General features: G+C 43.3%; 1 protein-coding gene across 1 annotated transcript in view; it reads right to left on the reverse strand.

The window, feature by feature from the left end:
• Positions 1 to 1653: 1653 nt before the first annotated feature.
• CDPF1 (cysteine rich DPF motif domain containing 1) overlaps positions 1654 to 18545 on the reverse strand; it is a 21074-nt gene continuing 4182 nt past the window's right edge. Inside the window, exons 2-4 of the mRNA XM_087969527.1 lie at positions 8579 to 8695; positions 7459 to 7570; positions 1654 to 1867 (exon numbers count right to left, since the gene is read on the reverse strand). Of these exons, the coding sequence (XP_087825653.1) occupies positions 1715 to 1867; positions 7459 to 7570; positions 8579 to 8676 (363 nt within the window). The 5' untranslated portion in view covers positions 8677 to 8695 and the 3' untranslated portion in view covers positions 1654 to 1714. The remainder of the gene's footprint in view (positions 1868 to 7458; positions 7571 to 8578; positions 8696 to 18545) is intronic.

An 18545-nucleotide genomic window follows, 5' to 3' on the forward strand; every position in this document is an offset into this window, starting at 1 on the left:
AAGGAGAAAAGAAAAGAAAAGATTTATAATGGCTCTTTCTGTTGAGGAACTAAGAAATGGTGTGGAAGAAGCTTTCCTTTTCTTAGAAATGGCGCTTACTAATTATCAACAAAAATTACAACAGATGAAGACAGCAGAGGAACAAGAAAGAAAGGAAGGAGCCATCTTTAATGAATCTCAGAATTTGATCCAGAAAAAAGGAAGAGAGAAAGAAAAGAAAAGAAGAGAAAAGAAGAAAACTAAAGGATTTAAGGACTTAAGATCTAAAAAACATTTAAGAAAGGGAAAAATAAAGTGCAAAACCAATATGATGATTGTAAACAAAGGGGAAAAGAAATCGACAGAGAAGGGAAGCCGGTAAGGCAGAGGCTAGAAGAAGGGGTAAAAGGTTTGTTGGGAAAAGAAAGAAAGGGAAAAGGTGGAGAAAAGCTACAACGTTTTGAAATTAAATGGAAAAAAGGAATTTTTATGGATAATGGATAAAGTATAATTTAAAAAAAAAAAAAAAAAAAGATTTTGCAAGGTACATAAGATGAGATGGCAGTATTGCAATGGTTTAAGAGTTGATAAGAGATTAAAATGTTAAAATGTTTAAAAATGATTGGTTTTAAAACTTAATAATAGGAGAGGTTTAGAATATTGTTTTAATTAAAGAGTTTAATAAAATTATGGTATTGATGTTATTATAAAATTTTATTATAGTATTTCTTTTTAATATTTGGATTTATTCTCTAATTATGCACTTAATTGTGTTGGATGTATTAGTTAGATAGAATGTACCAAGCAAAATCTGATTGGGTATTAGATATTATTTTAAAGATTAATTTGATTAACTTAGGGGGAGATAGAAAGGCATCATACTCTGATTAATGATTTCAGGAGAAACTGATTTTCTTTTTTTTTTCATAAGGGATGAGACAAAGGGATGATAAAAATGGACAAAAGATACAAATATAATGATTTAAACTAAGATGATTAATTAAGGTAGAATTAAGAAGTGTGAAATATGTGGAGAAGTTAATATAGAAGGCTTAGAATGGTAAATAAAATAAGTAATGATATGTAAGATGAGCATGAATATAATTGAAGTCCATGAAGAGAGAGACACCTGGGTCCAAGTTACTTTCCAAAAGATATTTTTTTATGTTTTGTGTGTTGTGTGTATATGTCTTTTTGGGGGAGAATTGGTAAAAACTTGTAGAAATATAGAATGAGAATAATGGTAACTAAGTCAGAAAGAAACAGATGAAATAATAATAATGATATTGAATAAGAGTAAAGAGAAGTAAAGAGAAATTGAATAAGAGGTTTTGGTATATTATATGGAAATGGTTTAAAACAGAATCATAATTTATCTGACTTGTTAAATTTACAAGGGAAAAAGGTTTAAACATGTAATGAATAATGATAATTTGTGTGTTTTAAAAATTAATAAAACTTGTTTAAAAAAAAAAAAAAAGAGAAATACAAACCAAAAATTGAACTCTTATCTCTTTATCTCAACCCTTCTAAACAGGGATATCAGGTTTGGCCAGTTTATTTCAGGCCTGTTTTATATTCAAAACCAGCTCTCCTGGGTAGCCAGTGGTTGTGTCAGGTAGTTTACAAAGCAACAGCTTAAATTTTGCAACAAATCAAAACAATACCATCTACTACAAGACACACCATTTTTATTCCAGTGAACCAAAAAAGCATATCCTGCAGTAAAATCAACCTAGCTTTTCTCCAAATTCTTAGAATCTCCTTTTTTGGAAGATTTTATGTGTCCTTTTTTTTTCAAATCTTCTTCTATTTCCAAAGGAAATTCACTGAGGCGTGCTTTCACGCAGGGGAGGCAAAACCTTTTCGAATAGAAAAGACTACAGTCCTGAAAAATAAATAGAAAAAAAAGGGAAATCAGTCAGTGAGATTAACAAACCTTCCTCGCAACAGAGGCATCTTTGGCCTTGGTTCTCCTTGCTCTCTGTTGGAACTGTGGGAACTTTGGGCAAACCATCACCACATCTAGAATGGTTGGTGGGTGCCTTCATTTTCTAACAACTACTACCTATCTCCTTCTAAAGAAACCAGACCTGGCGGAACAGCTGACCTGAATTCTTCTTCATCCCATGCAATTTGTTCCTCTCCAGTTGGGAATGGAGGAAATGGCCTTAAATCGCTGTTTAGCATAGCTCAGGGGTGTCGTGCCCTTGGTAGAGTCGGACTCTGAGGGAGAGGAGGAACAGCCACAGGGAGTGGAGGTGTGGCTCTGGAGGTTGTGGAGGAGGCTGGGGAGGGGCAGAGGCCGGCTGGGCAGTCAGAGGAAGAACCAGGCCCATCCCCTCTTCATCCTAGGACACGCAGGGAGGAACGGAGGAGGAAACAACATGGCTTACGAGAGAGGAAGCGGCCATGATCCCCCTCATTGGTTGCAGCTGGGGAGAATAGTATATAAGAGAGACGGTTAAAACACAGCGTTGCCAGATGCAAAGCGTGTTTTATTTTGGGCTAAAGTTATCTTGGTTGGTGTCCTTCCAACAGACTGTGCCTTGTTATCTCCTGAAAGTTGGTAATTACTTATCCTGGTCTGTTGTGGAATTTCCTTCATTGTAGCTTATTTGGGGTTTTTTATTTCACCTCTATCTGCTCATTAAGTTCGGACTGTATTGCTTTCTTTTGAAGACTATTTTTGAATAAGTTTTATCTCCAACTGAGAATTATTGAACAGTGGGGCCAAGTTGGAGGCATTAAAGGAGATTCAAGGGGGCGGGGAGAGTGGGCGTGGCCAGGGTGAGCATGGCCAGCTCGACGTCATTCGTGTCAGAGCGCTCTGCAGGAGAAAATGGGTCCCTGAGTTCTGTTTCAGCTGCGAGGGCCTCCGACAACTCCCTGCCAGCAAAATCAGAGCTCATGCTGCCCTCCCTAGCTGTTTTCACTGGCAGAGGCAACGCTCTTGCCTCCGTTTCCAGGGTGGCCCCATGGGCCATTTCTAAGTACCCTGCGGGCTGCATCTGGGCCCCAGGCCTTGAGTTTGACACCCCTGCCATAGCTAGTGAAAAACACTATTCCGCTTTTTGGGCAAACACCTCATAGTGAGCAATAGGTTTGTTTAACGACTGCTGCCAAAAAATGGTTGTAAAATCAAGTCAGTTCTATGATCACCCCCCTTTACGACCTTTATGACTTCTGACCATTCTGGGCAGGCTCCATTTTGGTCGTAGGTTAAGGGCTCCCTGTACAAATCTCTCTAGCTAGCCCTAGTATTATTCGGTTGCCACAGGCCCAAAGAATGTACAGTTGGCCCTCGACTTACAACAACTTCATGTAGTGACCATTCGAAGTTACAACGGCACTGGAAAAAAGGGACTTATGATCGTTTCTCACACTTACGACTGTTGAAGCATCCCCCTGGTCGTGTGATCAAGCTTCAGGTATCTTGGCAACTGGTTTCATATTTACGACGGTCGCAGCGTTCTGGGGCCATGTCATCCCCTTTTGCGACCTTCTGACAAGCAACGTCCATGGAGAAGTCAGATTTGCTTAACAACCGGGTGACTAACTTAACTAGGGCAATGATTCACTTAACAACAGCGGCAAGGAAAGTCGTAAAATGGGGCAAAACTCACACCACAAAATGTTTCCCTTAGCAACCTAAATGTTGAGCTCTGTTGAGGTCCTAAGTCGAGGATTCCCTGTCGCTTCGGTTCCAGGTGCAAGCCCCAACTAGTTGTCAGGACACTTCCCTGAATAACTTTTAGAGTTTCCTCCTTTTTGAGAAAGGGAGATGAGGAAAGAAACAGCGCATGAAACATGCTCCCAGAATATGTGGGTTGAATGGAAATGTGGGAGGAAAAAAAATGTTTGCACAACTTGGGAAAATCACTCCTCTCTGACAGGCCTCACAGAAGGTCAGAGTTTCTGGCTCTTTCCGATCACGTCTGATGCAATCTATTCAGGCTCACAGCAACCCCTGCACTTCTTTTTGACAAGAGACACGAAAGCAAGACTCGGCACGAAGGACTTTTTCCAAAGTGGCTTGCCGTAGGTACAGTGATCAGAAATCTGCTTTGGGACAGTGAAGGTGCCCTCCACGCCCGGCAAGTGGAATCCATCACAGCTCTTGCCCTGGTGGGAATATAAACTTCTCCGTCATCCTTAATTCTTTGGGAGAAATGAACAGTGCAGGACGGGGATGGCTAACCCTTTTCCATGTTGCATGCCGAAAGTATGGGCCACTTCTGGCACGTGTGCCATCGGTTCGCCCATCACAGGTGTAGGAGATCAAAGAATTCCTCATACCTTTGCCATCTACCATTTTTGGGAACGCAGGAGAGGCAAAAAGTCCTTTAAACTCCTTATCTATCCATCCAGCTACCTACACCTCCATCTCTGTTTCTATAATTTCTCCAGACACGGAGAGTCCACCCTGTTCCCTCAGAATGGAACAGAACGAAGTGAGAAAAGCATTTAATTCCACCCACTCTGATTCTCTCTCTCTCTTTTTTTTTTAACCCCCTCCCGGAGCCTTCCTTTTCGTTTCTTCTGAAGAAAGTTGGACCAAAGTTCAGAAAATAACTGGATTTGGGGGAAAAGGGCGGGGCAACTGAGCCAGACCATAGACAGGGTGTCCAACCTTGGCAACTTTAAGACTTGTGGACTTCAACTCCCAGAATTCCTCAGCCAGCTTTGCTGGCTGAGGAATTCTGGGAGTTGAAGTCCACAAGTCTTAAAGTTGCCAAGGTTGGACACCCCTGCCATAGGATCTCGTCTCCTTCGCCTGGCCAGCCAAAGGAGTTGAGGCAAACCCTGCATGGTGAGTGGCTGGGATGGAGGGTGTGTGCGTGTATCGGTATGGGAGGATGGGTGTAATCCTTTAGCTATGCTCCACAGCCAGGCATTATTACATTCTGTTATATTCACAGCGTAACATTCACTTCTATAATAAGCTTGGCTGTGCCTCAATGCCTCACTAGCACTTCGCCAGCAGTTTCTTTATTTCAATCCCTGTTTTTTTCTAACTTGCTAACTTTTAAGATGCACGGACTTCCACTCCCCGAATTCTTACAGTTGCCAAGTTTGGAAAAATGCCGGTTTAAGTACAGAGGTCACTACAACTGAAGGTGTGAATTAAGACGTTGTCCTGGATTACAGAGGGAGACTCACACAGTGGACTTACAATGGCAATGTCGCCCTAAACTTGCAATCAGGGACAACTATTTAAAAAGCCTCAATTTGGGGCTTTTTAAAAACTGCCAAAAATCTGGGGGGGGGGAGGTGTTCCCCCCGAATCTGGGGACATCCAATAATTCTAGGGAGCAGCACAAATGTTGCTGGTCCAAAATAAATCTCTCCTCCTGGGATGCACCAACCCATACGGCCACTAGGTGGCACCAAAGCAATTTTTCTTGGATCTCTTCCCCCCCCCCCAGCTTTTCTATAGAAGGCAGTCCTTGACTTATAACCACAACGGAGCCCAACATTTTCTGTTGGTAAGGGAGACATTGGTGAAGTTGAGTTCTGACCCCATTTTATGGCCTTTCTTGCCACGGTTGTTAAGTGCATCAGTGTTGATAAGTTAGCAACCCGGTTATTAAATTAATCTGGCTTCCCCATTGACTATGCTTGTCAGAAGGTCGCAAAAGAGGGATCAGGTGAACAGAGGACACAGTGATGGTTATCAGTGGTGGGATTCATATATTTTTTTACTACCGGTTCTGTGGGCGTGGCTTGGTGGGCGTGGCAGGGAAAGGATGCTGCAAAATCTCCATTCCCTCCCCACCCCACTAACCTGCTTTCCAGCTCTGTTCGCCAGTGCAGGGCAACCAAAGAACTCACAGCCAATCAGCTGGGACTCAATGGGAGGCAGAGAATGGATGGGGGTTGGGCCAGTCAGAGGTGGGATTTGCCGGTCCTCCAAACCACTCAAAATTTCCGCTATTGGTTCTCCAGAACTGGTCAGAACCTGCTGAATATCACCTCTGATGGTCATGAATCCATGCCAGCTGGCAAGCAGTTGAACTTTGACCCCACGACCTTGGGGATGTTGCGGTGGTCGTAACTCTGAAAAAACGGTCACAAGTCACTTTTTTCAGTGCCGTTGCACTAAACGAACTGCTGTAAGTCGAGGATTACGCTGGTACATCCTGGTTGCCCAACGCCCAAACTTAGATCCTGTAACCATAGGGACGCTGCGACTTGTCGTAAGTGTGAGGATCGATCGTGAGCAATGCTGGGATTCCAAACCAGGGTAACAACCGGCTTGGTGAGCATGCGCTTCGCAGGGGCTGGTGGGCAAGGCCAACTCATCACCGGAACTAACCGGTTCACCTGAACTGGTCTGAACCGGCTGAATCCCACCCTTGATTGTAAGTCCATTTTTTTTCCAGTGCCGGCCAGTGGTGGGATTCAAAAGGTTTTACCACTGGTTTGATGGCCGTGGCTTGGTGGATGCGGTTTGTGCGCATGCACACAATTTGTGCGCGCGCACACCAAACATGTACTTTGTGCAGGCGCAGAGGCGTTTCCTCACGCGCAGAGGCATTCCAACTCACACGATCCTGCAAGCCTGCACTCTCCCGGTCGCTTCAGCAGCTGCTGCGCGGCACTCTGTTGTGCCGTGCAGAGCAGCTGTGCTTCAAAAGCAGGATAGAAAGGTGAGCATGGGAGCGCAGGAGGGTGGGTGGGCCCAACAGCAGAGCCCAGGCGGAGAGAACCAGTTCAGTCTCCGCTGCTCATCGCCGCTACCGGCTTGGCAGAACCGGGCCAAACCGATAGTATACCACCACTGGTGCCAGCGTAACTTTGAACAGTCACTGAATGCATGATTGCTAAGTCGAGGAGTCCTTGTCGTGAAGGAGGGTAGCTGAAAGTTATTTTGACCAACATTAAAAAAAATTCACGACTGTACAGAGATGGACAGCCTGACCAAATGACTAAAAAACAACAAAGACAGTGAATACTACAAAGTTTGGAACTGTTGGTACGAATGGTTAAAGAAAAAGCAACATTTGACAACGGAATAAGTTATAAAACTATGAAGGACGTGCGTTTAAAGCATTCTGTGAAATTAAAACATTAAAAGAGCCAGGAAGGTATTGTTAACAAGGTAGATCACATCAATGTTATGGGGTAAAAGAAAAAAACAGAAAAGAAAAATGTAACCAATGCTCAATACCTGCTGCAAAAGGTATATATGTATATATATTTGTTTATATGTTTGTTTCTTTTTAAATGTTTTAAATATATGAAACTTAAATAAACTTTACTTTAAATTTTAAAAAAATTAAAAAAAAAAAGAAAGTCATTTTGACCAAAATGACAATCGTCTACTCCTTTAAAAATAACAGAGGCCTCGAGTCCCCTCTCGGGAACGATGTTTTGGAATTCAGAAAAGCTGGCTGCCTATCCCTCATGCCAGCAGGTCACTGATGGAAGACAAACCACAGCATCAGGCATGCAATGGCATCACGTGATACTTACCGGACCAACACACACCCGTTTGTGACACACACTACACTGCGCTCCGAGGATAAGGAATCTGTCCTTGTCTGGGCTGAACGGGTCCTTCATAACGTAACAGTCTTCTAGGAGGCTGTAAAAAAAAATAAAAATGATTGCAACAGAACCACACAGAGACTTCCCAGCTGCATCGTAGACTCTAAGCAAAGCAGTGGTGGGATTCAAATTGTTTCGCCACCGGTTCGGTGGGCGTGGCTTGGTGCGGGCGCACTTTGCACAGGCATGCGCGCAGAAGGTTTGCTACTGACCTTCTCCTGCAATCCTGCACTCTCCCTGTGTGTTCGACAGCCAACGCCGCAGCAATCCACTGTACCGCGCAAAGTGGCTGAGCTTCAAAAGCAGGAAATGAAGGTCACTATAGAGTCGGGGTGGGAGAGCAGGCCTAGCAACTGCCAGTTCGGGCAAACCGGGCCAAACCGTTAGAATACCATCCCTGAAGCAAAGCCTCTCGGAGCTCCGAGATCAGCAGCTTCTAATTGTAAAAATAAAAGGAGGCGGCAGATACGCCAAGAAATTCATAAATTGTCCTTTTCAGAGAACCAGCTGCCTTTTATTTTTTTATTTTTTGCAATGGATTTGCTCTCTGAAGACAAAAAGTTCTTGATTTCTCGGTGTATAGAGCAGTGTTTCTCAACCTTGGCAACTTGAAGAGGTGTGGACTTCAACTCCCAGAATCCCCCAGCAAGCACAGCTTGACTCTTCCTGGGGAAAACCGCTATCCACATCTGCACATGAGAAGATAGTCCAGAAAGTTAAAAAAAAAATATTTGAATTTGATTTGTGTTTGTCCTTAATATTAACTAGATTGATCAGGTGGGTTTAAATCAGGAGTGGGGAAACTATGGCCCTTTTATGATCTGTGGACTTCAACTCCCAGAATTCCTGAGCCGGCAGTGCTAACCCAGACTTTGAAGAAGGAAAGGAATGGGCAAGAATGATCCAGAAAGGATGCTGCTTCTTCGCCCACTACTCTCCCCTCTGCTGCTGTCCCTCTGGGGTCTGCCCTGGCGATCATCTGTGTGGCTTCTTCATGAAACAGGTCCCAAGTGGTGAGAAATGATGGGCAGGGCCATCTACTTACGTGACTGAGTAGGCATTGGGAGGTTTATGTCCATAGTAGCTGTAGGGGGCTGTTAATCCACACAGCTCACACTCAAAGGTGTCCTTTTTCGATTCCATCCAGGCTCATTGGTTGCAGCTGAGGAGAATAGTATATAAGAGAGACGGTTAAAACACAGCGTTGCCAGAAGAAAAGCGTGTTTTATTTGGGGCTAAAGTTATCTTGGTTGGTGTCCTTCCAACAGACTGTGCCTTGTTATCTCCTGGAAGTTAGTAATTACTTATCCTGGTCCGTTGTGGAAATTCCTTCATTGTACTTTGTTTTGGTTTTTTATTTCATCTCTATCTGTTCATTAAGTTCGGACTGTACTGCTTTCTTTTGAAGACTATTTTTGAGTAAGTTTTATCTCCAACTGAGAATTATTGAACAGTGGGGCCAAGTTGGAGGCATTAAAGGACATTTATTTACGTTTTGGATTTTGTTACATTTGTGTTACACTTGGGTCATCACAAGTATATATACACTGCTCAAAAAAATAAAGGGAACACAAAAATAAGACAATCTAGATCTGAATGAATGAAATATTCTTATTAAATACTTTGTTCATTACATAGTCGAATGTGCTGACAACAAAATCACACAAAAATTATCAATGGAAATCAAATTTAGCAACCCATGGAGGTCTGGATTTGGAGTTACACTCAAAATTAAAGTGAAAAAAAAACAACACTACAGGCTGATCCAACTTTGATGTAATGTCCTTAAAACAAGTCAAAATGAGGCTCAGTAGTGTGTGTGGCCTCCACGTGCCTGTATGAACTCCCTACAACGCCTGGGCATGCTCCTGATGAGGTGGCGGATGGTCTCCTGAGGGATCTCCTCCCACACCTGGACTAAAGCATCCCCCAACTCCTGGACAGTCTGTGGTGCAACGTGGTGTTGGTGGATGGAACAAGACATGATGTCCCAGATGTGCTCAATTGGATTCAGGTCTGGGAAACAGGTGGGCCAGTCCATAGCATCAATGCCTTCGTCTTGCAGGAACTGCTGACACACTCCAGCCATATGAGGTCTAGCATTGTCATGCATTAGGAGGAACCCAGGGCCAACCTCACCAGCATATGGTCTCCCAAGGGGTCTGAGGATCTCATCTCGGTACCTAATAGCAGTCAGGCTACCTCTGAAGAGCACATGGAGGGCTGTGCGGCCCCCTAAAGAAATGCCACCCCACACCATTACTGACCCACTGCCAAACCGGTCATGCTGGAGGATGTTGCAGGCAGCAGAACGTTCTCCATGGTGTCTCCAGACCCTGTCACGTCTATCACATGTGCTCAGTGTGAACCTGCTTTCATCTGTGAAGAGCACAGGGCGCCAGTGGTGAATTTGCCAATCTTGGTGTTCTCTGGCAAATGCCAAACATCCTGCATGGTGTTGGGCTGTAAGCACAACCCACACCTGTGGACGTTGGGCCCTCATACCACTCTCATGGAGTCTGTTTCTGACTGTTTGAGCAGCCATATGCACATTTGTGGCCCGCTGGAGGTCATTTTGTAGTGCTCTGGCAGTGCTCCTCCTGTCCCTCCTTGCACAAAAGCGGAGGTAGCGGTCCTGATGCTGGGTTGTTGCCCTCCTACGGTCTCCTCCATGTCTCCTGATGAACTGGCCTGTCTCCTGGTAGCGCCTCCATGCTCTGGACACTACGCTGACAGACACAGCAAACCTTCTTGCCACAGCTCGCATTGATATGCCATCCTGGATGAGCTGCACTACCTGAGCCACTTGTGTGGGGTGTAGTCTCCATCTCATGCTCCCACTAGAGTGAAAGCACCGCCAGCATTCAAAAGTGACCAAACCATCAGCCAGAAAGCATAGGAACTGAGAAGTGGTCTGTGGTCACCACCTGCAGAACCACTCCTTTATTGGGGATGTCTTGCTAACTGCCTATGCTTTCCACCTGTTGTCTATTCCATTTGCACAACAGCAGGTGAAATTGATTGTCAATCAGTGTTGCTACCTAAGTGGACAGTTTGATTTCACAGAAGTGTGATTGACTTGGAGTTACATTGTGTTGTTTAAGTGTTCCCTTTATTTTTTTGAGCAGTGTATTTAAAGATAGACTGATTAAATACATGGACTGAATGGATGGTTTTTTCACGCTGTGAATGTGGTTTGGAAAGAGAAGATTTACAAAGAGCTCTTTAAAGTGACAGAGTTGTGAAGAAGTATTAAAGAAAGTAAGGAAGACATGTGGCCAGAACAGTGTCTGTGCTTAATAGAAAAAAGGCATTTTGAATGAAGGAGATTTGACTGTGAACTTATAAACAATATCAAGCACCTTCAATATTCCTAATTATTGGAGAACTATTTAAATATCTAAAATATAAAATCAAGGACATGGAAAAGGGACTAATTTTAAAAGATTTGGACATTAGAATTTTTATGTAAGAAAATAAAAGGTACTGTAATTGATGGTATAAAAGATAATCTTTTTTGTGCCTCTCCAAACATTCTCAAAAAAAACCCCCCTACTTCATAATGTTACAGAGGGAACCAATTATGCTCAAATACAGTTAGCAAAATAGAGAAAGAATGTAATGTAGTAATGTAAGTGCTTCTTTATGTATGCATCATCAAATCTATATATATAAAAGCGAAATACAACTCACACATCATCACAAAATCTTCAGAACCATAAAGCCTACAAACTTGAAATTAGGCATGTATGTTCCTCTCGGCTTCTAGGTGCTCACTAAGAAAGGATTTTTCGAAGACCATCAAAGCATTAGTATTTCCTGTATTATTATTAACATGCTGTTCTGACCCAGGCATCCTTCAAATTAAGAAAACACACGCTGTGTGTAAAAGCAAATATTTTTTAATGCGACGCTGAGAATTATTTGCATTCCCAGCCAAAACTCATTAAACACAATTGTCTAAGAGCATGCCTTTCAGGGTTGTAAAAGGCTGCCAAGGAACAGATATCCACTTAATTAGAAGATAAACCGACAGAAGTTCCAGCAAAGACAAACCAGAGTCCCGCAGGGCTTCGATGTGGAATCAGAATCTAATGAATTTCTTTGCTTCCTGCAAAGAGCACATCACCGAGGGCTGGCTTTTATCCCTTATGGGAGGGCCAATCACCTCCCAGTCTTAATCCCATTGTTCATCCCAGGGAAGTGCACCACACTGTCTTTGTACAGTAGAATGCAGCAACTGCCAAGCACTTCTGAACGGTTGCCCTGCTAGAAACACAGGCAGGTGCAGAACATCAGGAGTTGAGCTGAAGGCTGCACAAGTTTCACCTGGGGCTCGCTAGTCTCAGCCAGCATGACCTACTGACTTGGGGTGATCTCAAAAAGCTAAGCAGGTCTGGGTTTAGCATCTGTAGGAGAGGAACGGGTAGGGCCGTGGTGCAGAGTTAAGCATGTCATCATTTCAGTTAAGAGTCAAACAGGTGAAGTCTAGCCCCACTTGAATTTCATTGATCTTTCTCTGGTGCCAATTTAGTATTAAAACTTTAATTGACTAGCTCAGGGGTGTCACACTTGATTTCATTGAGGGCCACATAAGGGTTGTGTTTGAACTTGGGGGACCAGGGTGGGTGTGGCCAGCTCGATGTCACTCGTGTCGGAGGTGCCTGTGGTGGCCCGAGAGCTCTGCCACCAAAAATGGGCTCCCAAGCTCCGTTTTCAGCTGCAATGGCCTCCTGCGGCCCTCCCAAGCTCCGTTTTCGCTGGCAGAGGTACCACGGGCCAGTCTTTTGCTGTTTCCAGGGTAGCCCCGCGGGCCAGATCTACCTACACCACAGGCCGGGCTGGATCTTGCCCGAGCCTTCTGTTTGACACCCCTGGACTAGATTAATGTCAGATTCAAAAGATCAGGATCATATGTTAAACTGTAGCTCAACAAGGATTTATTGCTGAAGCCTTACACAGACAAGAATCTAGCCAACTAAAGTTCAGTGCTAAGCTGGAGCCAGATAAGGCTCAACGGAATTCAAGAGGAGTTGAACTTGGACCATTTGTGGCAATGTAACAATTCTAAGCTGATGATGTGCTTAACTCCACCCACCCACCTGCCTGTTCTTCTCTATAGCATCTAGGATGGAAGATATTAAGACATCTTAAGACCAGGAATATTTTGGAAGAAGACATGACTAGCCACTGTGCTATCTGAAAGAAAACTTCCATGGACATGGCCGTGAAGTCACCAGTCACCCCATGCTACACCCGACGCCGTATCTTTGTAGAAGAGCCTGAGCAAAGATGGAACAAGCCAGGTTTGTGGTTTGAAAGCAAGCACAGTGGTGATTATAGGAGAAAGAGGGAGACAACATCTAGGGCAGTGTTTCTCAACTTTGGCAACCTGAAGATATATGGACTTCATAGCTGGCTGGGGGATTCTGGGAGTTGAAGTCCACCTACCTTCAAGCAGCCATGGTTAAGAAACACTGTTCTAGGGATTAAGAGGCATAACGTATCTTATTTGTTTAATTATATTCACCTAATCTTAGCTCCAATAAAGCAGAGCCTTGAGGGGGTTCTTATATTCTTTTATTAATTCTTAAACCCGAAGGGTAGGGGAGTGACGTTTGTATTAAGGCTGACGTGTAATGGCTTGACTATGGCTCCAGGTAAATGGATAATATACAGTATGAGGTTTTAAATTTGGATTATTTTTTTTTTAGAATTCCTCTGCAGTATCACATTTCTCTCACTGATAAAGCTGGCACAAGTATTTTGTTTGGAGTTTGTTTTTTTAATACAGTGGAAAGTCCTCCAACTACATTAGCACGGTAGAACAAGATGTGTGACAGCTAACCTATGCAATCTTCTGTGGTATCTCAGGAGGCTTTTCATAAACAGCTAACCAAGTTTAGTATGGAGGCTAAGGAAGTTGTATAGAGAAAATGGCTCAGTGCTGAATTCATCCAACAAAGTCAAGTGCCCTTGAAGATGATCTATATTAAGTAACTGTCCACCAGCTTGATGGCTCCTTCTCTTCTGTGTTGGGAGAAACAAAAGTCTGTGTTTTTCTAGGCGTGGAATGCTATTGCTTCACAAATCAGGTTTACAAGCATTCTTCACCCATCGGATATGGGGGGGAAAACCAATATACATCTACAGCATGGGTCTCCAACCTTGGCAACTTTAAGCCAGGAGGACTGCAACTCCCAGAATTCCCCAGCCAGTTGAAGTCCTCCAGGTTTAAAGTTGCCATGGTTGGAGACCTCTGATCTACAGGACAAAGCTGGTTTGGTCTAGTAATTTAAGATATTGGACTGGAAACTAGGAAACCATGAATTCTAATCCTAGTTAGATGGCTTTTAATGGTCCGATGTCTGAGAGACTCATGAGGGTCCCCAGAGAACTAAACAAGCCATGTTTAGCTGGAAGCGGTGTTTCTCAACCTTGGTAACTAAGATGTGTGGACTTCAACACCCACAAATGTTGGCTATGGGGTTGAAGTCCGTGAATGCTGGCTGGGAAATTCAGGGAGTTGAAGTCCATACATTAGTTTAAAGCAAGGATCTTCAAACTTGACAGCTTTAAGACTTGTGGACTTCAACTCCCAGAATTCCTCCTCCAGTCATGTTAGCTCAGGAATTCTGGGAGTTGGAGTCCACAAGTCTTAAAGCTGTCAAGTTTGAAGACCCTTGGTTTAAAGCAGGGGTGCCCAAACTTGGCAACTTTAAGACTTGTGGACTTCAACTCCCAGAATTCTCCAGCCAGCATAGTTGCCAAGTTTGGAGACCTCTGGTTTAAAGATCCACAGAAATAAAATGAGTCAGGGGAAGGGACTTTTTCCAACAGCTCAGTTCCTCCTGAGTGAATTGTTTCCGTGGTTCTTTAGGAGCTTAAGTAATTGAGCTATGATTAAGGGCAGACAAGCCCCGACACACGATGCAGTGTCTGTCAGAGAGGATTTCCACTGCCACACCTTTTATTTAATCTTCCCAAATTATACTCCTACCAGCACTTATAGGATTTTCCTCAGGAGGGTATTCTGTCATTATTCATTATTAAGGGCAACTAGTGGAAATGTGAATACTAGTATTTTCTGGATCATAAGCAAGCACTCTGCTGCCAGGGGCAAGTTTCCCTTACTACAGAAACTCAGTTTCAGACATTCCACAAATCTTGTGTTATGTGGGTTATCAAGGCATGAAAATGTGCAGGTAAGAGGAACTTCAACTTCCAGCAGAGGTAGTGGGTCAATCATCAGTAACCGAGTTTAAGCAGACTTGAGATAAACCTACGTCCAACATCTGACCCAAAAAAACACCCCTCAAATGGACCAGGGGTGTTCAAACTTTTGGCATTATTGCCATCATGTGATGTATCGCGAGTTTTTTTCCCCTTCACTCAACCGGGGGTGGCCGTGGACAGCGCATGATGCGTGGGCCGCAAGTTTGACATCCCTGCAATGGATGATTAGCTCTTTTCCTGCCTTCCGTTATCTGTTTTTATGTTCTTTCTATGTTTATGGAGCAGGTGAGGATTGTCCTACCTCCAGAAACAACTTCCCCATGCAAAAGTCAATGATCTGTGAAGATAAACAATCACGGTTTATCCTGGGCACTTGTGCAACGTCAAACCATGAATGTAGGCTTCAACACAAGCAATGGGATGTCATTGTGCCTAAATTAGGCCCAAATTCCAGAGATCACTGACAGAATTTGGTCACTAATTAAATGTAAGGGCACTTTGGTGTGAAAGGCAGATGTACATATTTCCCAGGACAATATTCATGCGGCCACTGAGACATGTGCGAGACATCCAAAAAAATCAAGGTGGCAGCCACAACCTTGCGACCTTGATCTTCACTGAGCAATCCACCAACTGGGTGGATGGTTGGCAAGGTACCCAGTCAATATCGTATAAACGCCAGGCCTCGTGATTTCAGGAGCCAGCAGATTAAAAAAAAAAAAAGAATTATTTTGAAAATATAATTGAAAATGAGTAAATCTTTGGAGCATTCTTTCAAAAGTTGAGCCTCTATTGGAAATTTACAAAGAAAGGGAAAGACAATCTATGGAAACTACTAAGCTCCTTTTGCCTCCTAACTCATTCCAGCACCAGACCCACAAAAAAACGTAACCTACTGGATGGAAATCAGGGGAGATAAAGTCCAGCTGATCTAGACAGATCCAGACGGAAGTAGGGTCTCTAAACAGCTTTTTTCCAACCTTAGCAACTTTAAGATGGGTGAACTACAACTCCCAGAATTCCCCAGCTAGCAGCCCACACCTCTTTAAGCTGCTAATGTTGAGAAACACATGCATACACAGAGACAGAGAGACAGAGACAGAGATTGATTTTCACAAACTCCATTTGAATGAATCTTAACATGGGCCCCTCCAAACAAGGGAAGCAGCATCCTAGCCAATTTCAAAACTAGGCAGGGTCAGAGATGATTCGCATTGGGATGAGAGACCAACAGGATTTCCTGAAAATTTGAGAAACCACAACCCTATTGCTGTCAAAAGAACAATATGGAGCAGAGGCATGAGGGGGCAAGTTTGAAATAAGTTTTTTGTCCTGCTAGAAACAAGGCATTTTTGCCAGGAGGGACGAGACTCCTTGCAAAAGCTCATTTACTTCCACACCTCCGTTGAAAAGCTGTTCCTTTTCCACCCTCCGCCCACTTCCAATTTGCAGCAGAAGCTGAGGTTTTTTTTTTTTTCTCTTATTGGAGAACTAAAATCCTGTCTTCCGCCCCCCCACCCAAAACCACTTTCCCCCTTTAATGTGCTGGCTGACTGGCTGGCAGGACAGAAGGTGATTTGAAGGGGACGGACTCAAATAGTCAAAACGGTGTAAAATTGCTTTCAAAATCCATTTAAGGGGGGGGGAATGAATCGAGAAGAGAGAACGAAGCAACGGGTTTTGATTTGCCAAGCTGCACAAGCATTTAAGAGTACAAAGAGTAGAGGGTGGGTGAAGAGGAGGTACTCAAAAGGGAAAAAAAAGGGTTATAGAAAGCAGCAAGTTAACTGCTATCTCTAAACATGCTGGACTTGCAGGAAGGGCATCCAGCCAGTAAACACTTCGCTCCATTCAGTTGCTCTGACCCCACCCCGATTGTAAGGAATTACGGGGTCATTAAAAGACAAATATAAATATAAATGTAGGTATGTATGTTGACTGCAGCATAGTTACTTTATGCACAAAAATGGAAGGACATTTCGATCCCCACAATGGACGGACAGAAAATGGGCAAATGAAACTTTGATTTGGGGTTTTACTAATTAGATAGGTTTGTTGCAATAGAAATGGCTAGTTTATACGACCATGGAAAAAGTAAAAAGTTGAGGTTTGATGTTAATTGCTTTATTCTACAGCACCAGAGGGAGGGAGTTGGAAGTCAATGCCTTTTTTTCTCTTTTCCCTTTTCTACGCTTCTCCTTTCCCCTTTCCCTCCCTTATTTTTCCTTCTATTTGCTTCCGTATTTTTGCATTTTAATAAAAACTGTAAATTTTGGGAATCGTGACAAAAAAGCTAAGTTTGCAATTAATCATCACATTTATAACCTTCGGCAGATCTGCAAAGCAAAGCAAAGCTGAAGGGGGATCATAAGCACAGTAGCTGTTTCGTTTAGCAACTACTTCGCTTAACCAAGTTGCAAGTGCCAATTACGACTAACAAACGTATGAATGGCTGAGAAATGTTCTTGCTCATCTGGGGTGCTGCTGCCATCTAGAGGACAAACTCAGAATTGTTGAGTGTGTATCAGGTCCTTGACAAGAGAACATCAATCGGCAAAGGGAGAAAAAAAAACCAGGCTAGAAATGCTGGATCTCAAAATGCAAAGGCTGCCTGTTTTTAAAGACTATGCAAATATTTTAGATCGACTAACCCCTGAGATCAGGCGGGCCCCTTCCCTGGAGGCTTTGAAAAAGTGATTAAAAAGGGAGTCGCCTCACCAAAAAATGTATCTATATGTTGGTCTTTTCCCTTCTACTTCGGATTTTGCATTTGAGACTTATTGTCTGAACTCTGTTGTTGTTTTTATCGTAGCAGCAGTTGTCAACTTGCAAGTAATTGTCAAATCAATAAGTAAATCAAACTAAAATTATGATGCAGAGGTAGCCTGCTACCACTTATCATCTATGCCAGGGGTGGGGTTTGGACTGGTTCGGGCGAACCGGAAGTTCCAGTGAGCGTTTAGTTTAGTTTAGTTTAGTTTAGTTTAGTTTAGTTTAGTTTAGTTTAGTTTAGTTTAGTTCACTTCACTTCACTTCACTTCACTTTACTTTACTTTACTGTCATTGCACATCGTACAATGAAATTAACTACCATCTTCGGTGCACTATACAGCAGAATTGAAGTGTTCCTGCCCTGGGATAGATGCTGTTTTTCAGCCTATTTGTCCTTGTTTTTATTATCCTGTACCATCTGCCAGACAGTAATAGTTCAAAAAAAAAAAGGGTGCCCAGGATGAGATGGATCTTTAATAAGAATGTTTTGAACTCTCTTAAGGCAGCGGGAGCTATAAAGCTCTTCCAAAGAGGAGAGAAGGCAGCCAATGATCCTCTGGACAATGACATTAACCCTCTGGAGTGCTGTCCTATCTGCCCCTGTGCAATTGGCAAACCATACAGAGATGCAATATGTTAAAATGCTCTCTATGGTGCAGCGGTAGAAGGTCACCAGCAGTTTTTCATTCACTTGTTGTTTTCTGAGAAGCCTCAGGTAGTAAAATCTCTGCTGGGCCCTTTTGACCAGGGCTGCAATGTGAGCACTCCAGGTCAGGTCCTCTTTTAGCGTAACACCCAGAAACTGAAGAATCTGGCCACTCAGTCCCCATTGATAAGTAAGGGCTGGATGTCTGATTTGTTCCTTCTATAGTCCACTATAAGCTCCTTGGTCTTATTTCTTAACCTCAGCAAGATGTGTGGACTTGAACTCCCAGAATTCCCCAGTTGGCCAGACAGGGAATTCTGGGAGTCAAAGTTCATACATTTTAAAGTTGCTATGGTAA

Source organism: Notechis scutatus, chromosome 6 (assembly GCF_049901735.1).
Source record: "Notechis scutatus isolate UNSWTSFEM ecotype Mainland chromosome 6, rNotScu1.2, whole genome shotgun sequence".
NCBI classification, from domain to species: Eukaryota; Metazoa; Chordata; class Lepidosauria; order Squamata; family Elapidae; genus Notechis; species Notechis scutatus.